The 18892-nt window shown below is 48.8% G+C and overlaps 1 protein-coding gene across 1 annotated transcript in view; it reads left to right on the top strand.

The window, feature by feature from the left end:
- CHAF1A (chromatin assembly factor 1 subunit A) overlaps positions 1 to 18892 on the top strand; it is a 40206-nt gene that overhangs the window by 2246 nt on the left and 19068 nt on the right. The window contains exons 2-5 of the mRNA XM_030796778.1: positions 1079 to 1129; positions 4670 to 5526; positions 13703 to 13759; positions 18570 to 18799. Of these exons, the coding sequence (XP_030652638.1) occupies positions 1079 to 1129; positions 4670 to 5526; positions 13703 to 13759; positions 18570 to 18799 (1195 nt within the window). The remainder of the gene's footprint in view (positions 1 to 1078; positions 1130 to 4669; positions 5527 to 13702; positions 13760 to 18569; positions 18800 to 18892) is intronic.

The following is an 18892-nucleotide window of genomic DNA, read 5'->3' as shown; positions in this document are numbered from 1 at the left end:
ATTAGATGGTTTTCTTGAGATTTTTTTTGCAGGAAAATATTCTGTCTTATCATCTCTTGACAGCACTTCAGCTCCTGCCTGGCAAGCTCAAAGTGCTTTAAATTGTGGTACCTTCATGAATTCTCTTTAAAAAGAAAAGGATCCCTTTTCTAATTTTACAGATTTGGTGGTGGTGTGCGGGCTTGGGTTGGAGGAAGATGTTTGGGGATCATGTGAATGGAATAGGTAATCCGATGTTTTCTCTCGTCCCTACTTCTACTCATTCCACTTTCATTTCATGAAACAGTTGCTGTTACTCTCTTAGTTGGCTTTCTTATTTATTCCAGACCCTAATCAGGTACCATAGGTGCAGCATGGAACAAGTCTTCGTGCTGTCATGCAGTTGGCATTTTGTTTCCGGAGAGACGTAATAAACACGAAAGTTTCAGATTAAATGCCACAAAGAAAATGAAACAAAACATGACAGTGTCTAGGGTAGGATTTCTGAACCTATTAACATTTTGAGGCCAGGCACCGTGGCCAGCGCTTTGGGAGGCCGAGGCAGGCAGATCACGAGGTCAGGAGTTCAAGACCATTCTGGCTAACATGGTGAAACCCCGTCTCTGCTAAAAATACAAAAATTAGCCGAGTGTGGTGGCGCGCGCCTGTAGTCCCAGCTACTTGAGAGGGTGAGGCAGGAGAATCGCTTGAACCCGGGAGGTGGAGGTTGCAGTGAGCTGAGACTGTGCCATTGCACTCCAGCCTGGTCGACAGAGCAAGACTCTGTCTCAAAAAAAAAAAAAAAAAAAATTTTTTTTTGGCCCATATAATTCTTCATTGTGGTGTGCTGTGCTGTGCATTGCATTGTGGGACATTTAGCAGAATCCGTGGCCTCTACCCACTGGATGTGAATAGCATCCCTTCGAGCCCTCCCTGCATCATGACAACCAAAAACATCTCTAGACTGTGCCAAATGGCCCCCGAGGACAGAGGAGTCAGAATTGCCTCCACCTTGTACATAATTGGCTCTACATATGTATTTGCTAACTTGATTATCTGCAACATTTAACAATTTACCCTTTGACACTTTTATTTGCAGCCATGGATTGCAAAGATAGACCAGCTTTTCCAGTTAAGAAGTTAATACAAGGTAATTATTTGGAAATGGGTTAAAGAGTTGTTCGTAGTTTATAGTCTTCCTTGTCTCTTGTTGGAGACCTCAGTGGAAGCCTGGAGCTAGAGGGGAGAGAAACAGTCCTTCTTCAGACCAGGAAGCTGGGAAAATGCTTTTCACACAGTAATGTCTCGTGGGGTTCCCACAAGTAAACCCCGAGGCCTCCACTTATGCACAATTGGCATTTTGTAACTTGCAGCTGGGGAGCTCTCCTGTATGTTGTAGGGAGCTTAGCAGCATCCCTGGCCTCTTCCCACTGGATGCCAGTAAGTGCATCCTCCAAGTCGTAACAACCAAAAATATCTCTATACATGGCTGATGTCCCCTGGGAGGTGGAACTGCCCCTGCAGAGAACCACTGTTGTCCTGGAAGGTAAATGCTCCCAAATCCTTCTGTGTAAAACGGGGAGTGCATTCACCCTTGGGCCAGATGAGCGGTTGGATTGTAATTTTTTTTTTTATTTGAGATGGAGTTTCGTTCTGTTGCCCAGGCTGGAGTGCAGTGGCGCAATCTCGGCTCACTGCAACCTCCGCCTCCCGGGTTCAAGCAATTCTCCTGCCTCAGCCTCCCAAGTAGCTGGGATTACAGGTGCGTGCCACCACACCCAGCTAATTTTTGTATTTTTAGTAGAGACGGGGTTTCACTATGTTGGCCAGGATGGTCTCGATCTCCTGACCTTGTGATCCCCTCGCCTCGGCCTTTCAAAGTGCTGGGATTACAGGTGTGAGCCACCGTGCCCGGCCCAGATTGTATTTTTAGAAATTACAGTTTTGGGTTTTTCAAACGGGCTGGGTGCAGTGGTGCATACCTGTAAAACCAGCTATTTGAGAGGCTGGGATGGGAGGATTGCTTGAGTCCAGGAGTTCAAGGCTGCAGTGAGTTATAAGCACACCACTGCCTTCAGCCTGGATGACAGAGTAAGACTCTGTCTCTTAAAAGAAAAAAAAGGGGAAGCCAGACGCTGGGTTCACACCTATAATCCTAGCACTTTGGGTAGCTAAGGTGGGCGGATTGTCTGAGCTCAGGAGTTTGAGACCAGCCTGGCCAACATGGTGAAACCCCGCCTCTACTAAAATACAAAATAGCTGGGCATGGTGGGGGGCACCTGTGATCCCAGCTACTCGGGAGGCCAAGGCAAGAGAATTGTTTGAACCCGGAGGAAGAGGTTGCAGTGAGCCAAGGGTGTGCCACTGCACTCCAGCCTGGTGACAGAGCAAGACTGTCTCAAAACAACCCCCCCTAACCCCCCCAAAAAAAACAGGTTTTTATTTGGTCTATTACATGATGAAATAGTTAATAAAAGATGCATTGGCATTGAAGTAAGTGAACATAGGTTCCTTGGGAAGTTCACTCCCCAAAATGTTTCTGTGTCCCTCCTAACCAGCCTGAAGCCTGGCAGGCTCAGGGAGAACAGTTTGATTGATGAGAAAAGCCTAACAGAGCCTGGGATGCTGAAGCCAGGAGAAAAAAAAAAAAAAAACCCTGTCCACAAATGTGTCTGTGTATTTTCTACTTGAGAACCAGATGCAGTTATTATCAAATGAGATTTTCACCCATTATAAATAAATTTGGAATATGAACTGGATCTGAAGTAAACAAATGTCTCTTGAAATCCTGGCGATGGCTCTGCTAAAAGGCTTGTCAGGATTTTTTTTTTTTTTTTTTTTTGAGATGGAGTCTCGCTGTGTGCCCAGGCTGGAGTGCAGTGGCGCGATCTCGGCTCACTGCAAGCTCCGCCTACCGGGTTCACGCCATTCTCCCGCCTCAGCCTCCCGAGTAGCTGGGACTACAGGCGCCCGCCACTGCGCCCAGCAAATTTTTTGTATTTTTAGTAGAGACAGGGTTTCACCGTGGTCTCGATCTCCTGACCTCGTGATCCGCCCACCTCGGCCTCCCAAAGTGCTGGGATTACAAGCGTGAGCCACCGCGCCTGGCTGTTTTTTTTTTTTAATTAGGATGTTGAAGCGGGGCATGGTGACTCACACCTGTAATCCCAGCATCTTGGGAGGTGGAGGTGGGTAGATCACCTGAGGTCAGGAGTTTGAGACCAGCCTAGCCAACGTGGCGAAACTCCGTCTCTACTAAAAATACAAAAATTAGCTGGGTGTAGTGGTGCATGCCTGTAATCCCAGCTACTTGAGAAGCTGAGGCAGGAGAATAGCTTGCACCCAGGAGGTGGAGGTTGCAGTGAGCTGAGATGGCGCCATTGCACTCCAACGTGGGTGATGAGCAAAACTGTCTCCAAAAGAAAAAAAAAAATAAGTAAAATTAGGTTGTTAGAAAAGGATAGAATGGGCCGGGCGTGGTGGCTCAAGCCTGTAATCCCAGCACTTTGGGAGGCTGAGGCGGGCGGATCACAAGGTCAGGAGATCGAGACCATCCTGGCTAACACGGTGAAACCCCGTCTCTACTAAAAGTACAAAAAAATTAGCCGGGCGTGGGGGCAGGCGCCTGTAGTCCCAGCTGCTCCAGAGACTGAGGCAGGAGAATGGCATGAACCTGGGAGGCGGAGCTTGCAGTGAGCTGAGATCGCGCCACTGCACTCCAGCCTGGGCGACAGAGCAAGACTCCGTCTCAAAAAAAAAAAAAAAGAAAAGGATAGAATGAAAAGATAGCACCCCCACCCACTCTTTTCTGAGACAAGGTCTCTTTTACCCAGGCTGCGGTGTAGTTGCACCATCATAGCTCACTGCAGCCTCTACCTCCTGGGCTCAAGTAATCCTCCTGCCTCAGCCTCCCAAAGTGCTGGGATTATAGATGTGAGTCAGTGTACCTGGCTTCAGATAGCCCCTGCCCCGTCTTTTTTTTTTTTTTTTTTTTTTAAGAGTTTCACTCGGGTCGCCCAGGCTGGAGTGCAGTGGCGTGATCTCGGCTCACTGCAGGCTCCACCCCCCGGGTTCACACCATTCTCCTGCCTCAGTCTCCTAAGTAGCTGGGAATACAGGCGCCTGCCCCCACGCCCGGCTAATTTTTTGTACTTTTAGTAGAGACGGGGTTTCACCGTGTTAGCCAGGATGGTCTCAATCTCCTGACCTTGTGATCCTCCTGCCTTGGCCTCTCACACCCGGCTTTTTTTTTTTTCTTTTTTTCCTTTTTTGTTTTTTTTGAGAGGGAGTCTGGCTCTGTTGCCCAGGCTACTCACCGCCCAGGGATCTCAGCTCACTGCAACCTCTGCCTCCCGGGTTCAAGCGATTCTCCTGCCTCAGCCTCCTGAGTAGCTGAGAGTACAGGCACGTGCCACCATGGCCTGGCTAATTTTTGTAGTTTTAGAAGAGACAGGGTTTCACCATTTTGGTCTGGCTGGTCTCGAACTGCTGACCTTGTGATCTGCCTGCCTTGGCCTTCCCAAAGTGCTGGGATTACAGGCGTGAGCCACCACGCCTGGCCCAGATAGTCCCTTTTTAAACTTTAAAATTATCCCCCACCCGCGTGTCCCAACAAGTCAGTAATTTTCAAGCTCATGAGTGGTTGTAACTTTAAACGTTCACTAAAGATGGCTTTCTGTCTTTGTTTAAGCCCGTCTGCCGTTTAAGCGCCTGAATCTTGTCCCAAAGGGGAAAGCCGATGACATGTCAGACGATCAGGGTACTTCTGTGCAAAGTAAAAGCCCCGATTTAGAGGCCTCTTTGGACACCTTGGAAAACAACTGTCATATGGGTTCTGACATAGACTTTAGACCGAAACTTGTCAACGGGAAGGGTCCCTTAGATAACTTTTTAAGAAATAGAATCGAAACCAGTATTGGCCAGAGCACAGTCATCATTGATTTGACAGAGGATTCGAATGAGCAGCCAGACAGTCTTGTGGACCACAATAAACTAAATTCTGAAGCCTCTCCCTCCAGAGAGGCAGTAAATGGCGAGCGAGAAGACACTGGGGATCAGCAGGGGTTGTTGAAGGCCATTCAGAACGACAAGTTGGCATTTCCTGGAGAGATCCTTTCAGACATTCCTTGCAAAATAGAGGAGGAGGGTGTCGGCTGTGGAGGTGCAGGGAGGAGACACGACTCCCAGGAATGTTCGCCACGGAGCTGCCCGGAGCTGACAAGTGGCCCGAGAATGTGCCCCAGAAAGGAGCAGGACAGTTGGAGTGAAGCTGGGGGCATCCTGTTCAAAGGGAAGGTGCCCATGGTGGTCTTGCAGGACATCTTGGCTGTGAGACCACCCCAAATCAAGTCCCCTCCAGCCACACCCCAAGGCAAGAGCATGACCCCTGAGAGCGAGGTGCTGGAATCTTGCCCCGAAGAAGACTCTGTACTCAGCCATTCGTCCCTGAGCTCTCCCTCTTCCACCAGCTCACCCGAGGGGCCACCTGCTCCCCCAAAGCCGCACAGCAGTACCAGTCCCTTCCCCACCTCCACGCCCGTCCGCAGAGTGAGTATCTCCCATGGAGTCCCTGCACATCAGTGCTTACGGATCTCAGAGTGCTATCAGTCTCCACCGGGTCACCCAGGTGGTTTGTGGCGAAGTGAGCGGGGCTGGGTCCTGGGACTCTACACGGAGTTCTTCCTGGTATCAAAACTCACAGTGTTGAGTTCTGCATTCGTTGTGATGCGCCTGGGACTTAATTCATCAACAGTGTACCTGGTGTACTGTGTGGATAACACCCTACTGTTTTGCCTTCGTTGTTCCCATCTAATCAGTGATAGCTTAGCCATTTTAGGGAATTAGGATCTGAGCCGGCACTGTAACCCCTCACATCAGATTCCAGGTCCAGCTTTCTCTCTGTGCCCTTCCTGTCCAAGCATAGAACTGTAGGGACGGGGTTACAGAGGCACTGAGCACTGAAGTGGCAGTGAGACGGCAGGAAGCATGACATGGAGAATTCTGTAGGGTCAGCACAGCCACTCATCTTAAAAACCTTACCTGGGGCCATGCACAGTGGCTCATGCCTGTCATCCCAGCACTTTGAGAGGCCGAGGTGGGAGGATCGCTTGCAGATCACTTCAAAACCAACCTGGGCAACGTAGACACCATCTCTGTGAAAAAAAATTATTTTTATTTGACAGAGTCACTCTATCACCCAGGCTGGAGTTCAGTGGCATGATCTCAGCTCCCTGCAACCTCCACCTCCCAGGTTCAAGCGAGTCTCCTGCCTCGGCATCCCTAATAGCTGGGATTACAGGTGCGCATCACCCCACTTGGCTAATTTTTATATTTTTAGTAGAGACAGGGTTTCACTATCTTGGCCAGGCTGGTCTTGAATTCCTGACCTCTAGTGATCTGCCTGTCTTGGCCTCTCAAAGTGCTGGAATTACAGGCGTGAGCCACTGCACCCAGCCCTGCAAAAAAAATTTTAAAAATTATCCAGGCATGGTGGACTACATGCCTGTAGTCCCAGCCACCTGGGAAGCTGAGGCAAGAGGATCACTTGAGCTGAGGAGTTGGAGGCTGCAGCAAGCTGTGATCACACCGCTGCGCTCCAGCCTGGGTAACAGACGGAGACCCCATCTGGAACCATTTTTAAGGACCCCATAAGGGGGACTTTTGCATGGTCTGTCTCTGTTATTGGTTTTTTATTAGCACAATGGTGTCCTTAGGGTCTTAGGGACCAAACTGATAAAATCAGTCACGAGTCCTAGGGTGTGTTTAGTGGTGTCTTTTTTGATTTTATAATTTTTTACTTTTTATCTTAAGTATGTAGAACCAGAAGAGACAGTGCCTTTTTATGTTTTTGGTTTTGTAGCACTTTTTGTTCATGTTGGGTCTTTATATGAGAGTAGATCCTGAGATGGGTCATTTAATCTCTACCTCTAAGCAGGTACAGTAGACCACCTGGATCATAAACCACCAACCTTGTTCGCTTTCGGGATGTTGAGCTCTAAGGAACCATTTATTTATTTGTTTATTTTTGAGACAGAGTCTTGTTCTGTCACCCAGGCTGGAGTGCAGTGGTGCCATCTCAGCTCACTGCAACCTCCGCCTCCTGGGTTCAAGCAATTCTCCTGCCTCACCCTCTCAAGTAGCTGAGATTAGAGGCACCCGCCACCATGCCCAGCTAATTTTTGTATTTTTGGTAGAGATGGGGTTTTGCCATGATGGCCAGGTTGGTCTCGAACTCCTGACCTCAGGTGATCCACCCGCCTTGGCCTCTCAAGTTGCTGGGATTATAGGCGTGAGCCATCATGCTTGGCCAAGATGATTTATTTTTCTGAATGACTTCATTTCTTGTCTTTCACCTGAGAAGAGGCAAAAGGTTTATGAAATGTTGTAAAAATGGAGCAAATCTTTTTTTTTTTGAGACATGGGCTCACCCTGTCGCCCAGGCTGGAGTACAGTGGCGTGATCTCAGCCTACTGCAACCTCCGCCTTCTGGGTTCAAGCGATTTTCCTGCCTCAGCCTCTGAGTAGCTGGGATTACAGGTGCCCACCACCACCACGCCTGGCTAATTTTTGTATTTTTTCAGTAGAGACGAGTTTCACCATGTTGGCCAGGCTGGTCTCAAACTTCTGACCTCAGGTGATCCGCTCGCCTCGGCCTCCCAAAGTGCTGGGATTACAGGCATGAGCCACTGCCCCAGTCTTCTACTTTTTTTTTTTATATGTGCTGGTTTGTTATATAGGTAAACTCTTGTCATGGGGGTTTGTCGTACAGATTATTTTATCACTCAGGTACTAAGCCTAGTACCCTCTTCTAAGTTACTAAATGTGCCAGACTGGCATGTACACATTTCAACTTCTACCTAAGCCACCACTCAATCTCCCAAAATCAGAGTTGAAGTCTCTCCCCGTTGGCCATCCTGTAGTGTACATTCGATCACTTGAATTTCTTCCAGGCTGCTGCCGCTTTGCAAAATTTTGTCCTGTGATGTGAGCCATTTAGCAAGAACAGGACACATGGCTGGGCGCGGTGGCTCACACCTGTAATCCCAGCACTTTGGGACGCCCAGGTGGGTGGATCACCTAAGGTCGAGAGTTCAAGACCAGGCTGACCATCATGGAGAAACCCCGTCTCTACTAAAAATACAAGAAATTAGCTGTGTGTGGTGGCGCATGCCTGTAATCCCAGCTACTCCGGAGGCTGAGGCAGGAGAATCACTTGAACCTGGGAGGCAGAGGTTGCAGTGACCTGAGATCGTGCCATTGCACTCCAGCCTGGGTAACGAGCAAAACTCCATCTCAAAAAAAAAAAAAAAAAAAAGAACAGGACACAAGCACATGTTTCCATTAAGTTTGTTTCCATGTCCACAGCTTACTCTGCAAACTGGGAAGTCCCCTCGTTGGGCATCATGGTGACACAATCCTGCCCACTTTCTAAAACAACTGAGCACATGAACCCAGTGTGCGACATTTAGGAAACCCTGCATTTAAGATGCTAGATCTTGTTCTGAACACAGGCTCGAGGTTTTGGGATGCACTCGAAGGCAGTATTATCCCAACTTTTCAGATAGTTTACTGGCCCAGAGCCTATGGCAGAAAGTGGCCACAACCACCCCCAGAGGGCCTGTCAGTCACCGAAGCTATGAGGGAAGTGATTATCAGGAGGCCTCCGCATGCCCTGATGGCAGGGCTCCCTGAGATCCCGGCTGGGAGAGACTCCACCCCCAACCCCCGAGACACTCCATCCCCAACCCCTACTTTACCTCCGAACCTTTAAGGAGTCCTGCATTTCTGGGTTGGTTGGTTTGCTTCATAGTTGGTACCTCTTTTATTTATTTATTTTTTTTTTTGAGACGGAATCTCACTCTGTTGCCCAGGTTGGAGTGCGATGGCGTGATCTTGGCTCCTGCAACCTCTGCCTCCTGGGTTCAAGCGATTCTCCTGTCTCAACCTCCCAAGTAACTGAGTTTACAGGCACGCGCCACCAGGCCCAGCTAATTTTTGTATTTTTAGTGGAGATGGGGTTTCACCATGTTGGACAGGCTGGTCTCGAACTCCTGACCTCATGATCTGCCCGCCTCGGCCTCCCAAAGTGCTGAGATTACAGGCGTGAGCCACCGCGCCCAGCCAGTTGGTACCTAACTCTTAACACCTTTCCTTGCCGTGAGGTCCAAGCCACCCCCTGTCCACAACCCCTGTTACTCTGGGGAATAAACTGTTTTTGCACTTTACCTCCCTACCAGCAGCTCTTTCCAGATTGCAGGGGTGAGTTGGTGGGAAGCTTGCAGATTGTTTCGCACTGCCGTGTAATCTGTGTGCTTGTCACTCAGGTCTGTTCTTCCTTGAGTTGGTACAGTGAAATCTGCATTGAGAGTTGCGGGGCAGTCATTGCCACTGTACTTTGTGGGCTGACTTGCCTTCTTTATTTTTTCTTCTTTAAAATAAAAGAAAGTGGGAGTTTCTTCTGATACAGATCCTGCTGTCCCTTTGCAGGGAGCTTCATGGCGTGTTTTTGTTTGTTTTGGTTTTTGTTGTTGTTTTAGTACTGCAGGATCTGGAGAATCTCGCTTTAGAAAAACAATGATTTAGAAAGATCCCCCTTTAGATACTCCCAGGGTCCTTTGAATAGCTGAAGTGTTCCTTTTTAGTATTAGAGTTTTCTACCATGTGGGGAAGAACCATTTCTGAAGTTTGCAGTCAGACTTGTAATTTAGCCTCTTCTGTTAGTGATCGAGATGATTATTCCACAAATGATCGTGTTGGTGCAGTTGTGTTACTGGAATCCTTGGCTTGCTTCTGTGCCCAGATTGCTGGAACTTCTTTCCATATACTTGAAATTACATTTGTGATAAATTCTCCATGTTTAAAAGAAACACTGGTCTAGGTGCGGTGGCTCATGCCTGTAATCCCAGCACTTTGGGAAGCCGAGGTGGGAGGATCGCATAAGCCTAGGAGTTCGAAACCAGCTTGACCAACATGGTGAAACTCCGTCTGTACAAAAAATACAAAAATTAGCGGGGCATGGGGGTGCACACCTGTAGTCCCAGCTCCTTGGGAGGCTGAGGTGGAAGGATCACTTGAGCCAAGGAGGCAGAGGTTACGGTGAGTCATGCTTGCACCACTGTGCAACAGCCAGACCCTGTCTCAAAAAAAAAAACAAAAAGGAAAAAGAATGGAAACCTTGAAGCCCTCTGTTCTCCCAGGAGGTTGCCATTATCATCATCATCATCACCTTGTGTTTTTCTGTCCTGCATTTCCAGAGAGCTCTCTAGGAAACACCCAGTATCATTTTATTTCCTTGTGTATGACATATACTGTAAATATCTGTCTTTGTTACTCAAGGGTGTCTTAGATGTTTTTTATATTGGGATGGAAAGATGGAGCTCTTTTTAACTGCTGCATGATATCCCATGGTGTGGACATGCTGTAGGTTACAGAGCTGTCTTCTCAGTTCTGTTGTTTCTGTGCTTGGCTTTCACAAAATGAGTGTTCCCTTGAGCTTCCTTCTACAAGTGGCCTTAGCTCCAGGCAATGTGTGCGTTCTTAATTTCCCAGCTTGCACTCTCTCATGCTTGGGCCAATTGGAGGTTTTCTCTTTTCCCCCCGCCTCCGCTCCCCTGCTGTTAGGTTTTAGCCGCTTATCTGGTCTGGGCTTAGAAATTAGATACCGTTTAGTATAAAATCAGAGTCCATAGGCTCTGAGAGGATTATCTGAGAAAGGGTGCAGGAATTTTCATGCCCAAACATAGTGAGCTCTGTCGCGACTCCTTGGGATTGTCGGTTTTTGTGTTTTCACTTCCTTCTGGGATCCTGGATCACGTTTTTGGCAGTCGAGGGTGCTGTCTGACCGGGCTCCAGCTGGGTAGAATGTGGGAGTGTTGCATAGAATTTTGAGAGTGAGATCTATAAACACTTGGGTCAAATTTCAAGAAGATAAAGTTCTGTCAGACCTCAAGGTCCATCTGAATGTTTGGCAAAACAAAAAAGATACCAGTTTTAAATTAAGCAGTAATTGCTCTGTTTTGGTTGTTGGATATTACTGAGCGGGCTCTTGCCGGTCACATCAAGTCTATTATCCCTGGACTCACAGCAGAGTGGGAGCATTTTAAGAGGCAGGAGATTCTGCAGCTGAGCTTCAGGTATGGGAGACTAAGGAACTGAGTTCCCCAAAACCACATTCCATATTATAATCTCTGAACACAAAGGGCAGTCCCGGAGAGCTGTGCCTCCCACATTCTGCAGTGAAATCCCTCAGAGTGGGGTGAGGCACACAGCCTTGGCAGGCAGAGTGGATGCTGGAGAAACAGATGCTTTTTCTGCAGCATTTGGTGAGGCTGCCTCGGGCTGGCATTTCTGTTGCCACATTCTCAGCAAAGACTGAACACTCTGGCCTGATCTCGGTGGTGAAGGAGCTCCTGCCAACACAGGCAGCCTTCTCACAATGGCTCGGCCTTTCCCTAAAGAAAGGTTTAGTCCAGAAAGGACTCAGTGGGACCCAGGTGGAAAGGCTGTCTTGAGCTCATTCATCTGAAGCTTTTATTCTGTGAGAGGTCCTAGTCAGGGGTTCAGCTTTCCCAGAAAAAGAAATCACTGTTGGCTAGACGCGGTGGCTCACGCCTTTAATCCCAGCACTTTGGGAGGCCGAGGCGGGCGGATCACGAGGTCAAGGAGATCGAGACCACCCTGGCTAACATGGTGAAACCCTATGTTTACTAAAAATACAAAAAAATTAGCCAGGCATGGTGGTGGGCGCCTATAGTCCCAGCTACTGGGCAGACTGAGGCAGGAGAATCGCTTGAACCTGGGAGGCGGAGCTTACAGTGAGCCGAGATGGCGCCACTGCACTCCAGCCTGGGCGACAGAGCAAGACTCCGTCTCAAAAAAATAAAAAATAAATCACTTACATAATTTTGTTGACCCATCAGACCAATGCCAGGAAAATGGGCCTTTGGTTTTTCAATTCAACTTCAGTCTTACACTGCAAGTCTGCAGTGAACCCGGAGAATTATTTCTTCCCACTCTTAAGCCTCTCTTCCCATTGCTCTTCACTTCTACTAGTTTGGTTTTCAGGATTCCCTGCCCCAGTGGGAGATAGCTTAGGCCAAAGTCCAGACTCCCTGTTCGTCTTCCTCCCTGGGACCATTTAGGTGGATGGTGAGTCACACCATGGATCCTATTGGTAATTCCTAGTAGCTCATGCTCAGTTTGAAGGTAGGTGATAGAAAATATTGTGTCCTAGAATGTAGAGGTCCTAGACAACCCCAGCAAGTTTCTCTTTTGTCTTAAGCTTTCACTCCACATTCTAAAAAGCAGAGTTGGCTGGGCGCGGTGGCTCACACCTGTAATCCTAGCATTTTGGGAGGCCGAGGCGGGTGGATCACCTGGGGTCAGGAGTTCGAGACCAGCCTGACCAACATGGTGAAACCCCATCTCTACTAAAAATACAAAAATTAGCCGGGTGTGGTGGCACATGCCTATAATCCCAGCTACTTGAGAGGCTGAGGCAGGAGAATCGCTTGAACTTGGGAGGTAGAGGTTGCAGTGAGCCGAGATCGTGGCACTCACTGCACTTCAGCCTCTGTGACAGGAGTGAGACTTCATCTCAAAAATAAAATAAAAATAAAAAGCAGAGTTGAGCTAGACAGAATGTAAATTAGTGGTGCACAGGAAACCAGCCTGGAGACATCTTTTATTTGATTAATTTAGTATCTTTTTTTTTTTTTTCCAACAGTCTCATTCTGTCACCCAGGTTGGACAGCTCAGTGCAGCCTCAACCTCCTGGGCTCAGATGATCCTCCCACCCCAGACTCCTGAGTAGCTGGGACTACAGATGTGCACCGCAACACCCAACTAATTAAAAGGTTTTTTTAGACACAGGGTCTTGCTTTGTTGCCCAGGCTGGTCTTGAACTCCTGGGCTCAAGTGATCCTCCCACCTTGACCTCCCAAAGTGTTGGGATTACAGGCATGAGCCACTGTGCCTGTCTGTGTCTATTTTTAAACACCTAAAAAAAATTCACAGGAAATTCCCAATATCAGCTTCTCCTGGAGAAATTGGAAGGACCAGCAAGCAGGGACCTATATTCCTATAAGAGCTCCATCCCCTTTGGACAGGCGGGTCCTCTCTCATTTGCTACAAATCCATCCTCTCCCTGTTGCCCAGGCCAGCTGTCTATTGCTTTTTATTTTTTTTTAAGACAGAGTCTCACCCTGTTGCCCAGGCAGGAGTGCAGTGGCGCGATCTCGGCTCACTGCAACCTCCTCCTGGGTTCAAGCGATTCTTCTGTCTCAGCCTCCTGAGTAGGTGGGATTACAGGCAACCGCCACCACGCCCGGCTGATTTTTATATTTTTAGTAGAGATGGGGTTTTGCCACGTTGCCCAGGGTGGTCTCAAACTCCTGACCTCAAATGATCCGCCCACTTCGGCCTCCCAAAGTGCTGGGATTACAGGCGTGAGCCACTGTGCCCAGCCTTGTCTGTTACCTTTATTTCTGAGCTTGCCTTGTTTTTCTTGTGAATGGCGTGCTTCACTCATTTCTTTATCTGCCTCCATAGTCTCCCTTGTTATCTAATCCCAGTTACATACATGTGTGCACGCTTACTGGAGTTTGTGACCCTACTATGACATTTTGGTTCTGTTGGTGGAAAAACTGATCACCTGGAAAGGTTTCTCTTTTTCTCGAAGCAATTGAAATAACCCGTGTTTAAAGATAAACGTCTTCTGTTTCAGATAACTAAGAAATTCGTCAAAGGCCCTACAAAGAAGAACAAGCTCAGACTGCAAAGAGTAAGACATTTTCCCTGAAATAGAAAATTAACCTGCTGTGCTTTTTGCATTAAATAGTAAGCAAAGCCCTTTGGAGTTCCTTTGGTCCAGTTTTTACATTTTCCCCAGCCTTCTCTGACCTTCATTTTGATTCCTGCTTCATTTTAAGTACTTGGACTTCATGGTTTGTGGATTGTGTCATTTTTTGCTTTGCTGAGTGAGTCCTCATGTTTTGTGTATGGCCTTTTCTAAGCTTTTACCAGTAGTACTACCACTGTCTTAATGATTCAGCATCCCATTATAGCTTCAAATTACCTTCCAAAAACCCAGTCCATTTCCTCGTAGTCCTGTCTCTTTTTTTTTTTTTTTTTGAGATGGAGCCTCGCTGTGTCACCCAGGCTGGAGTGCAGTGGTGTGATCTTGGCTCACTGCAAGCTCCGCCTCCCGGGTTCACGCCATTCTCCTGCCTCAGCCTCCCGAGTAGTTGGGACTACAGGCACCTGCCACCACGCCCGGCTAATTTTTTGTATTTTTAGTAGAGACGAGGTTTCACTGTGTTAGCCAGGATGGTCTCGATTTCCTGACCTCGTGATCCGCCTGCCTCGGCCTCCCAAGATGCTCGGATTACAGGTGTGAGCCACCGCTCCCAGCCAGTCCTGTCTCTTATAGGGATTGAAGTTCCACTTATTCCTAAGTGCTATAACATCTGAATAGCCCCTACACTCGATGGGTGATTATCCTTTAGTGACTCTCTGCTAAGTCTCCTATTCTGTGGGGGGCATCACCACATTTTCCACACAGCAATGCAGGGGGCTTTTGTTTTGTTTTGTTTTTGGGACGGAGTCTTGCACTGTTGCCAGACTGAAATGCAGTGGCGTGATCTCAGCTCACTGCAACCTCTGCCTGCCAGGTTCAAGCAATTCTTCTGCCTCAGCCTCCCGAGTGGCTGGGACTACAGGTACATGCCGCCCCGCCTAGCTAATTTTTTTTTTTTTTTTTTTTGTATTTTAGTAGAGATGGGGTTTCACTATGTCGCCCAGGCTGGTCTCAAACTCCTGAGCTCAGGCAGTCTGCCCGTCTCGGCCTCCCGAAGTGCTAGGATTACAGGCCTGAGTCACTACGCCTGGCCACAGGGGGCTTTTTACTTATTGCTTAAAGGTTAGAGAAATTGAACATCATGTTATACCGAAACAAACCAAAACTCCAGGGGAGGCCTCTGGGCTTTGCCTATGCAGTGCCAGCTCACAGGAGGGGCCTGGTGACCATGGGCTCTGCATTTACTGAGTGTTTCCTGAGCTCCCTGATGTTCACTAGGCATTTCCTGAGCTTCCTGACGGCTGCACTGAGTTTTTGTGGGTCAGATTTGGGGTTGATTTTTATTTTATTACTTTTTTTTTTATTGAGACGGAGTCTCACTCTGTTGCCCGGGCTGGAGTGTAGTGGTGCAATCTCGGCTCACTGCAGCCTCCACCTCCCGGGTTCAAGCGATTCTCCTGCCTCAGCCTCTCGAGTAGCTGGGAATATAAGCACACACCACCACGCCTGGCTAATTTTTTGTATTTTTAGTAGAGACAGGGTTTCACCATGTTTGTCAGGCTGGTCTCAAACTCCTGACTTCAGGTGATCCACCCACCTTGGCTTCCCAACGTGCTGGGACTACAGGTGTGAGTCACCACGCCCGGCCTGATTTTTATTTTTACAGTTCATCTCATTCTTTGGAACAAGAGCACTTTTTAAGCTCATTGGAACCTCTGAGTCCCGCACACTGGGTTGGGGGGCGGAGAAAATATCCAACTGCGGCTGAAGAAATCTGATTCACCTGCAGTTTCTAGAAGCCTTCTATTTCCTGCTTAACAACAGGGTGGGAGACTCTTCTCCACCCAGTTATGTTTATAGTCTCCTTGTTCAGTCCAGACAGTCACCTTCCTCATGTCTCGTATGTCAAATGCAGTCACACAGGACACTGGCAGAAAATGCACATCAGACATCTTCCAGGCCATGTCTCTGTGGCTTTTGTTAAAGCTACCAGAGATGTATTGGAACACATTTAGAATATTTCCTTAGAGACAAGGGCAGATACTCCTAACCCAAACTGAAAGCTGAGCTGTCAGGCTCCAGACACCTGGGAAGCCCATATTGGATGAGAGGCGGTCCTTATGCAATGTTAGGAGCGGGCACCCGTGGAGCCGGGCAGGTGAGCGTTTTTTTTTATTTTGAGATGGAGCCTCGCTCTGTTGCCCATGCTGGAGTGCAGCAGCGTGATCTCGGCTCCCTGCAACCTCCGCCTCCCAAGTTCGAGCGATTCTCCTGCCTCAGTCTCCCAAGAAGCTGGGATTACAGGCGTGTGCCACCATGCCCAGCTAATTTTTGTATTTTTAGTAGAGACTGGGTTTCACCATGTTGGCCAGGCTGGTCTCAAACTCCTGACCTCAAGTAATCCGCCTGCCTCGGTCTCCCAAAGTGCTGGGATTACAGGTGGGAGCCACTGCGCCTGGCTGAGCATGTTTAACATTGAACTTCAGATTATGTAGTGACTGAGTGTCCCGGGCCACTGCCAGGTCTTTGGAATGAGGAACGTAGTGATGAAGTGTTACTTCCTTAAAGAATTTGAAACAAGGCTGGGCGTAGTGGCTCACCCCCATAATCCCACACTTTGGGAGGTCAAAGTGGGAGGATTTCTTGAGCCTAGGAGTTTGAGACAAGCCTGGGCAACGTAATGTCTCTACTAAAAAGAAAAAGAATTCCTGGGCTGGTTGCAATGGGTCATGCCTGTAATCGTAGCACTTTGGGAGGCTGAGGTGGACAGATTGCTTGAGCGCAGGAGTTTAAGATCAGTCTGGGCAACATAGTGAGACTCCATCTCTACAAAAATTAGCCAGGTGTGGTGACGGGTGCCTGTGGTCCCAGCTACTCAGGAGGCTAAGGCAGGAGAATTGCTTTTAGCCCAGGACAGAGGTTGCAGTGAGCCAAGATAGCATTGCTGCACTCCCTCCAGCCTGGGCACTGGAATGAGACTCTCTCCAAATAAAGAAAGAAAGTTTTTTTATTTTGTTTTTCAGACAGAGTCTTGCTCTGTCACCCAGGCTGCAGTGCCGTGGCGTGATCTTGAACTGCCTTGTGGATTTAAGCGATTCTTATGCCTCAGACTCCTGAGTAGCTGGGACTATAGGTGTGCGCCACCACATTCAGCTAATTTTTTTGTATTTTTGTTAGAGTTGGGGTTTCACCTTGTTGGCCAGGCTGGTCTCAAACTCCTGGCCTCAAGCAATTTGTCTGCCTCGGCCACCCAAAGTGCTGGGATTATAGGTGTGAGCCCCCTGCGCCCAGCAGGATTGTGTTTTAAATGAATCTTATATTGAATTGCCCACAAGTACCGGGATACAGGGCTAATTCTTTTTTTTTTTTTTTTTTTGAGAAGGAGTCTCGCTCTGTCGCCCAGGCTGGAGTGCAGTGGCGCAATCTCGGCTCACTGCAAGCTCCGCCTCCCGGGTTCACGCCATTCTCCTGCCTCAGCCTCTCCGAGTAGCTGGGACTACAGGCGCCTGCCACTACACCCAGCTAATTTTTTTTTTTTTTTGTATTTTTAGTAGAGATGGGGTTTCACCGTGGTCTCGATCTCCTGACCTCGTGATCCGCCCACCTCGGCCTCCCAAAGTGCTGGGATTACAACCGTGAGCCACCGCGCCCAGCCAGGGCTAATTCTTAACATTTTTCTCATGATGGAAGGAAGCATAATGGATTATGAAAATCACTTCTGTGGCTGGGTGCTGTGGCTCACGCCTATAATTCCAACACTTTGGGAGGCTAAGGCAGAGGGATTGTTTGAGGCCAGGTGTTCAAGACCAGCCTGGGCAACACAGCAAAACCCCATCTCTAGGAAAAATATAAAAATAGCTGGGTATAGTGGCATGTGCTTATAGCCCCTGCTACTCAGGAGCCTGAGGTGGGAGGATCACTTGAGCCTGGCAGGTCGAGGCTGTAGCCAGCTATGACTGCACCACTGCATTCCACCATGGGCGACAGAGTAGACTTCGTCTCAAAAAAAATAAAATCACTTCTGTGTAAAGTTGTTGACTGGAGGCTCCTCTTGGAGCTGGTCTCTGAATTCTTATTTATTCATTTGTTTTTTTAACTGAGTCTCACTTAGTTGCCCAGGCTGGAGTGCAGTGGTGTGACCTCAGCTCACTGCACCCTACATCTCCTGGTTCAAGTGCTTCTGCCCCAGCCTCCTGAGTAGCTGGGACCACAGGTACCTCGCCACCACGCCTGGCTAATTTTTTTTTTTTTTTTAAGATGGAGTCTCACTCTGTTGCCGAGGCTGGAGTGCAGTGGCACTGTGTTGGCTCACTGCAACCTCTGTCTCCTGGGTTCAAGAATTCTCCTGCCTCAGTCTCCCAAGTAGCTGGGATTACAGGCGCCCACTGCGCCTGGCTAGTTTTTTTTATATATATATTTTTTTAGCAGAGATGGGGTTTCACCATCTTGGCCAGGCTGGTGTCAAACTCCTGACCTCAGGTGATCCACTCGCCTCGGCCTCCCAAAGTGCTGGGATTACAGGCATGAACCACCGCGCCCAGCCAATTTTTGTATTTTTAGTAGAGACAGGGTATCACCCTGTTGACCAGGCTGGTCTCAAACTCCTGACCTCAGGTGATCTACCCACCTCAGCCTCCCAAAGTGCTGGAATTACAGGCGTGAGCCACCATGCCTAGCCTTGGTCCCTCAATTCCGTTCATCCCGTCCAGGCCCTGCTGTCCTCCATGCTGTGAACCGAGCTTCCTCCTGGGAGTTGGAGGGAGGGCCACCTGTCACTTGCCACACTGTCTTGTAGGATCAGGAACGTCTGGGCAAGCAGCTCAAGTTACGCGCAGAAAGGGAAGAAAAGGAGAAGCTGAAAGAGGAGGCCAAGCGGGCCAAGGAGGAGGCCAAGAGGAAGAAGGAGGAAGAGAAGGAGCTTAAGGAAAAGGAGAGGCGGGAGAAGCGGGAGAAGGATGAGAAGGAGAAGGCGGAGAAGCAGCGGCTCAAGGAGGAGCGGCGCAAGGAGAGGCAGGAAGCCCTGGAGTGAGTGCCCTCGGAGGCCATGCTGGGCCCGCCTCCCTGCTGCTGGATTCCACTCCTGGCCACTCTGATGGGGCCTTTCTACTTCGCAGGCAG

Source organism: Nomascus leucogenys, chromosome 17, assembly GCF_006542625.1.
Source record: "Nomascus leucogenys isolate Asia chromosome 17, Asia_NLE_v1, whole genome shotgun sequence".
NCBI lineage: Eukaryota > Metazoa > Chordata > Mammalia > Primates > Hylobatidae > Nomascus > Nomascus leucogenys.
This window is presented reverse-complemented; position numbering and strand designations above follow the sequence as displayed.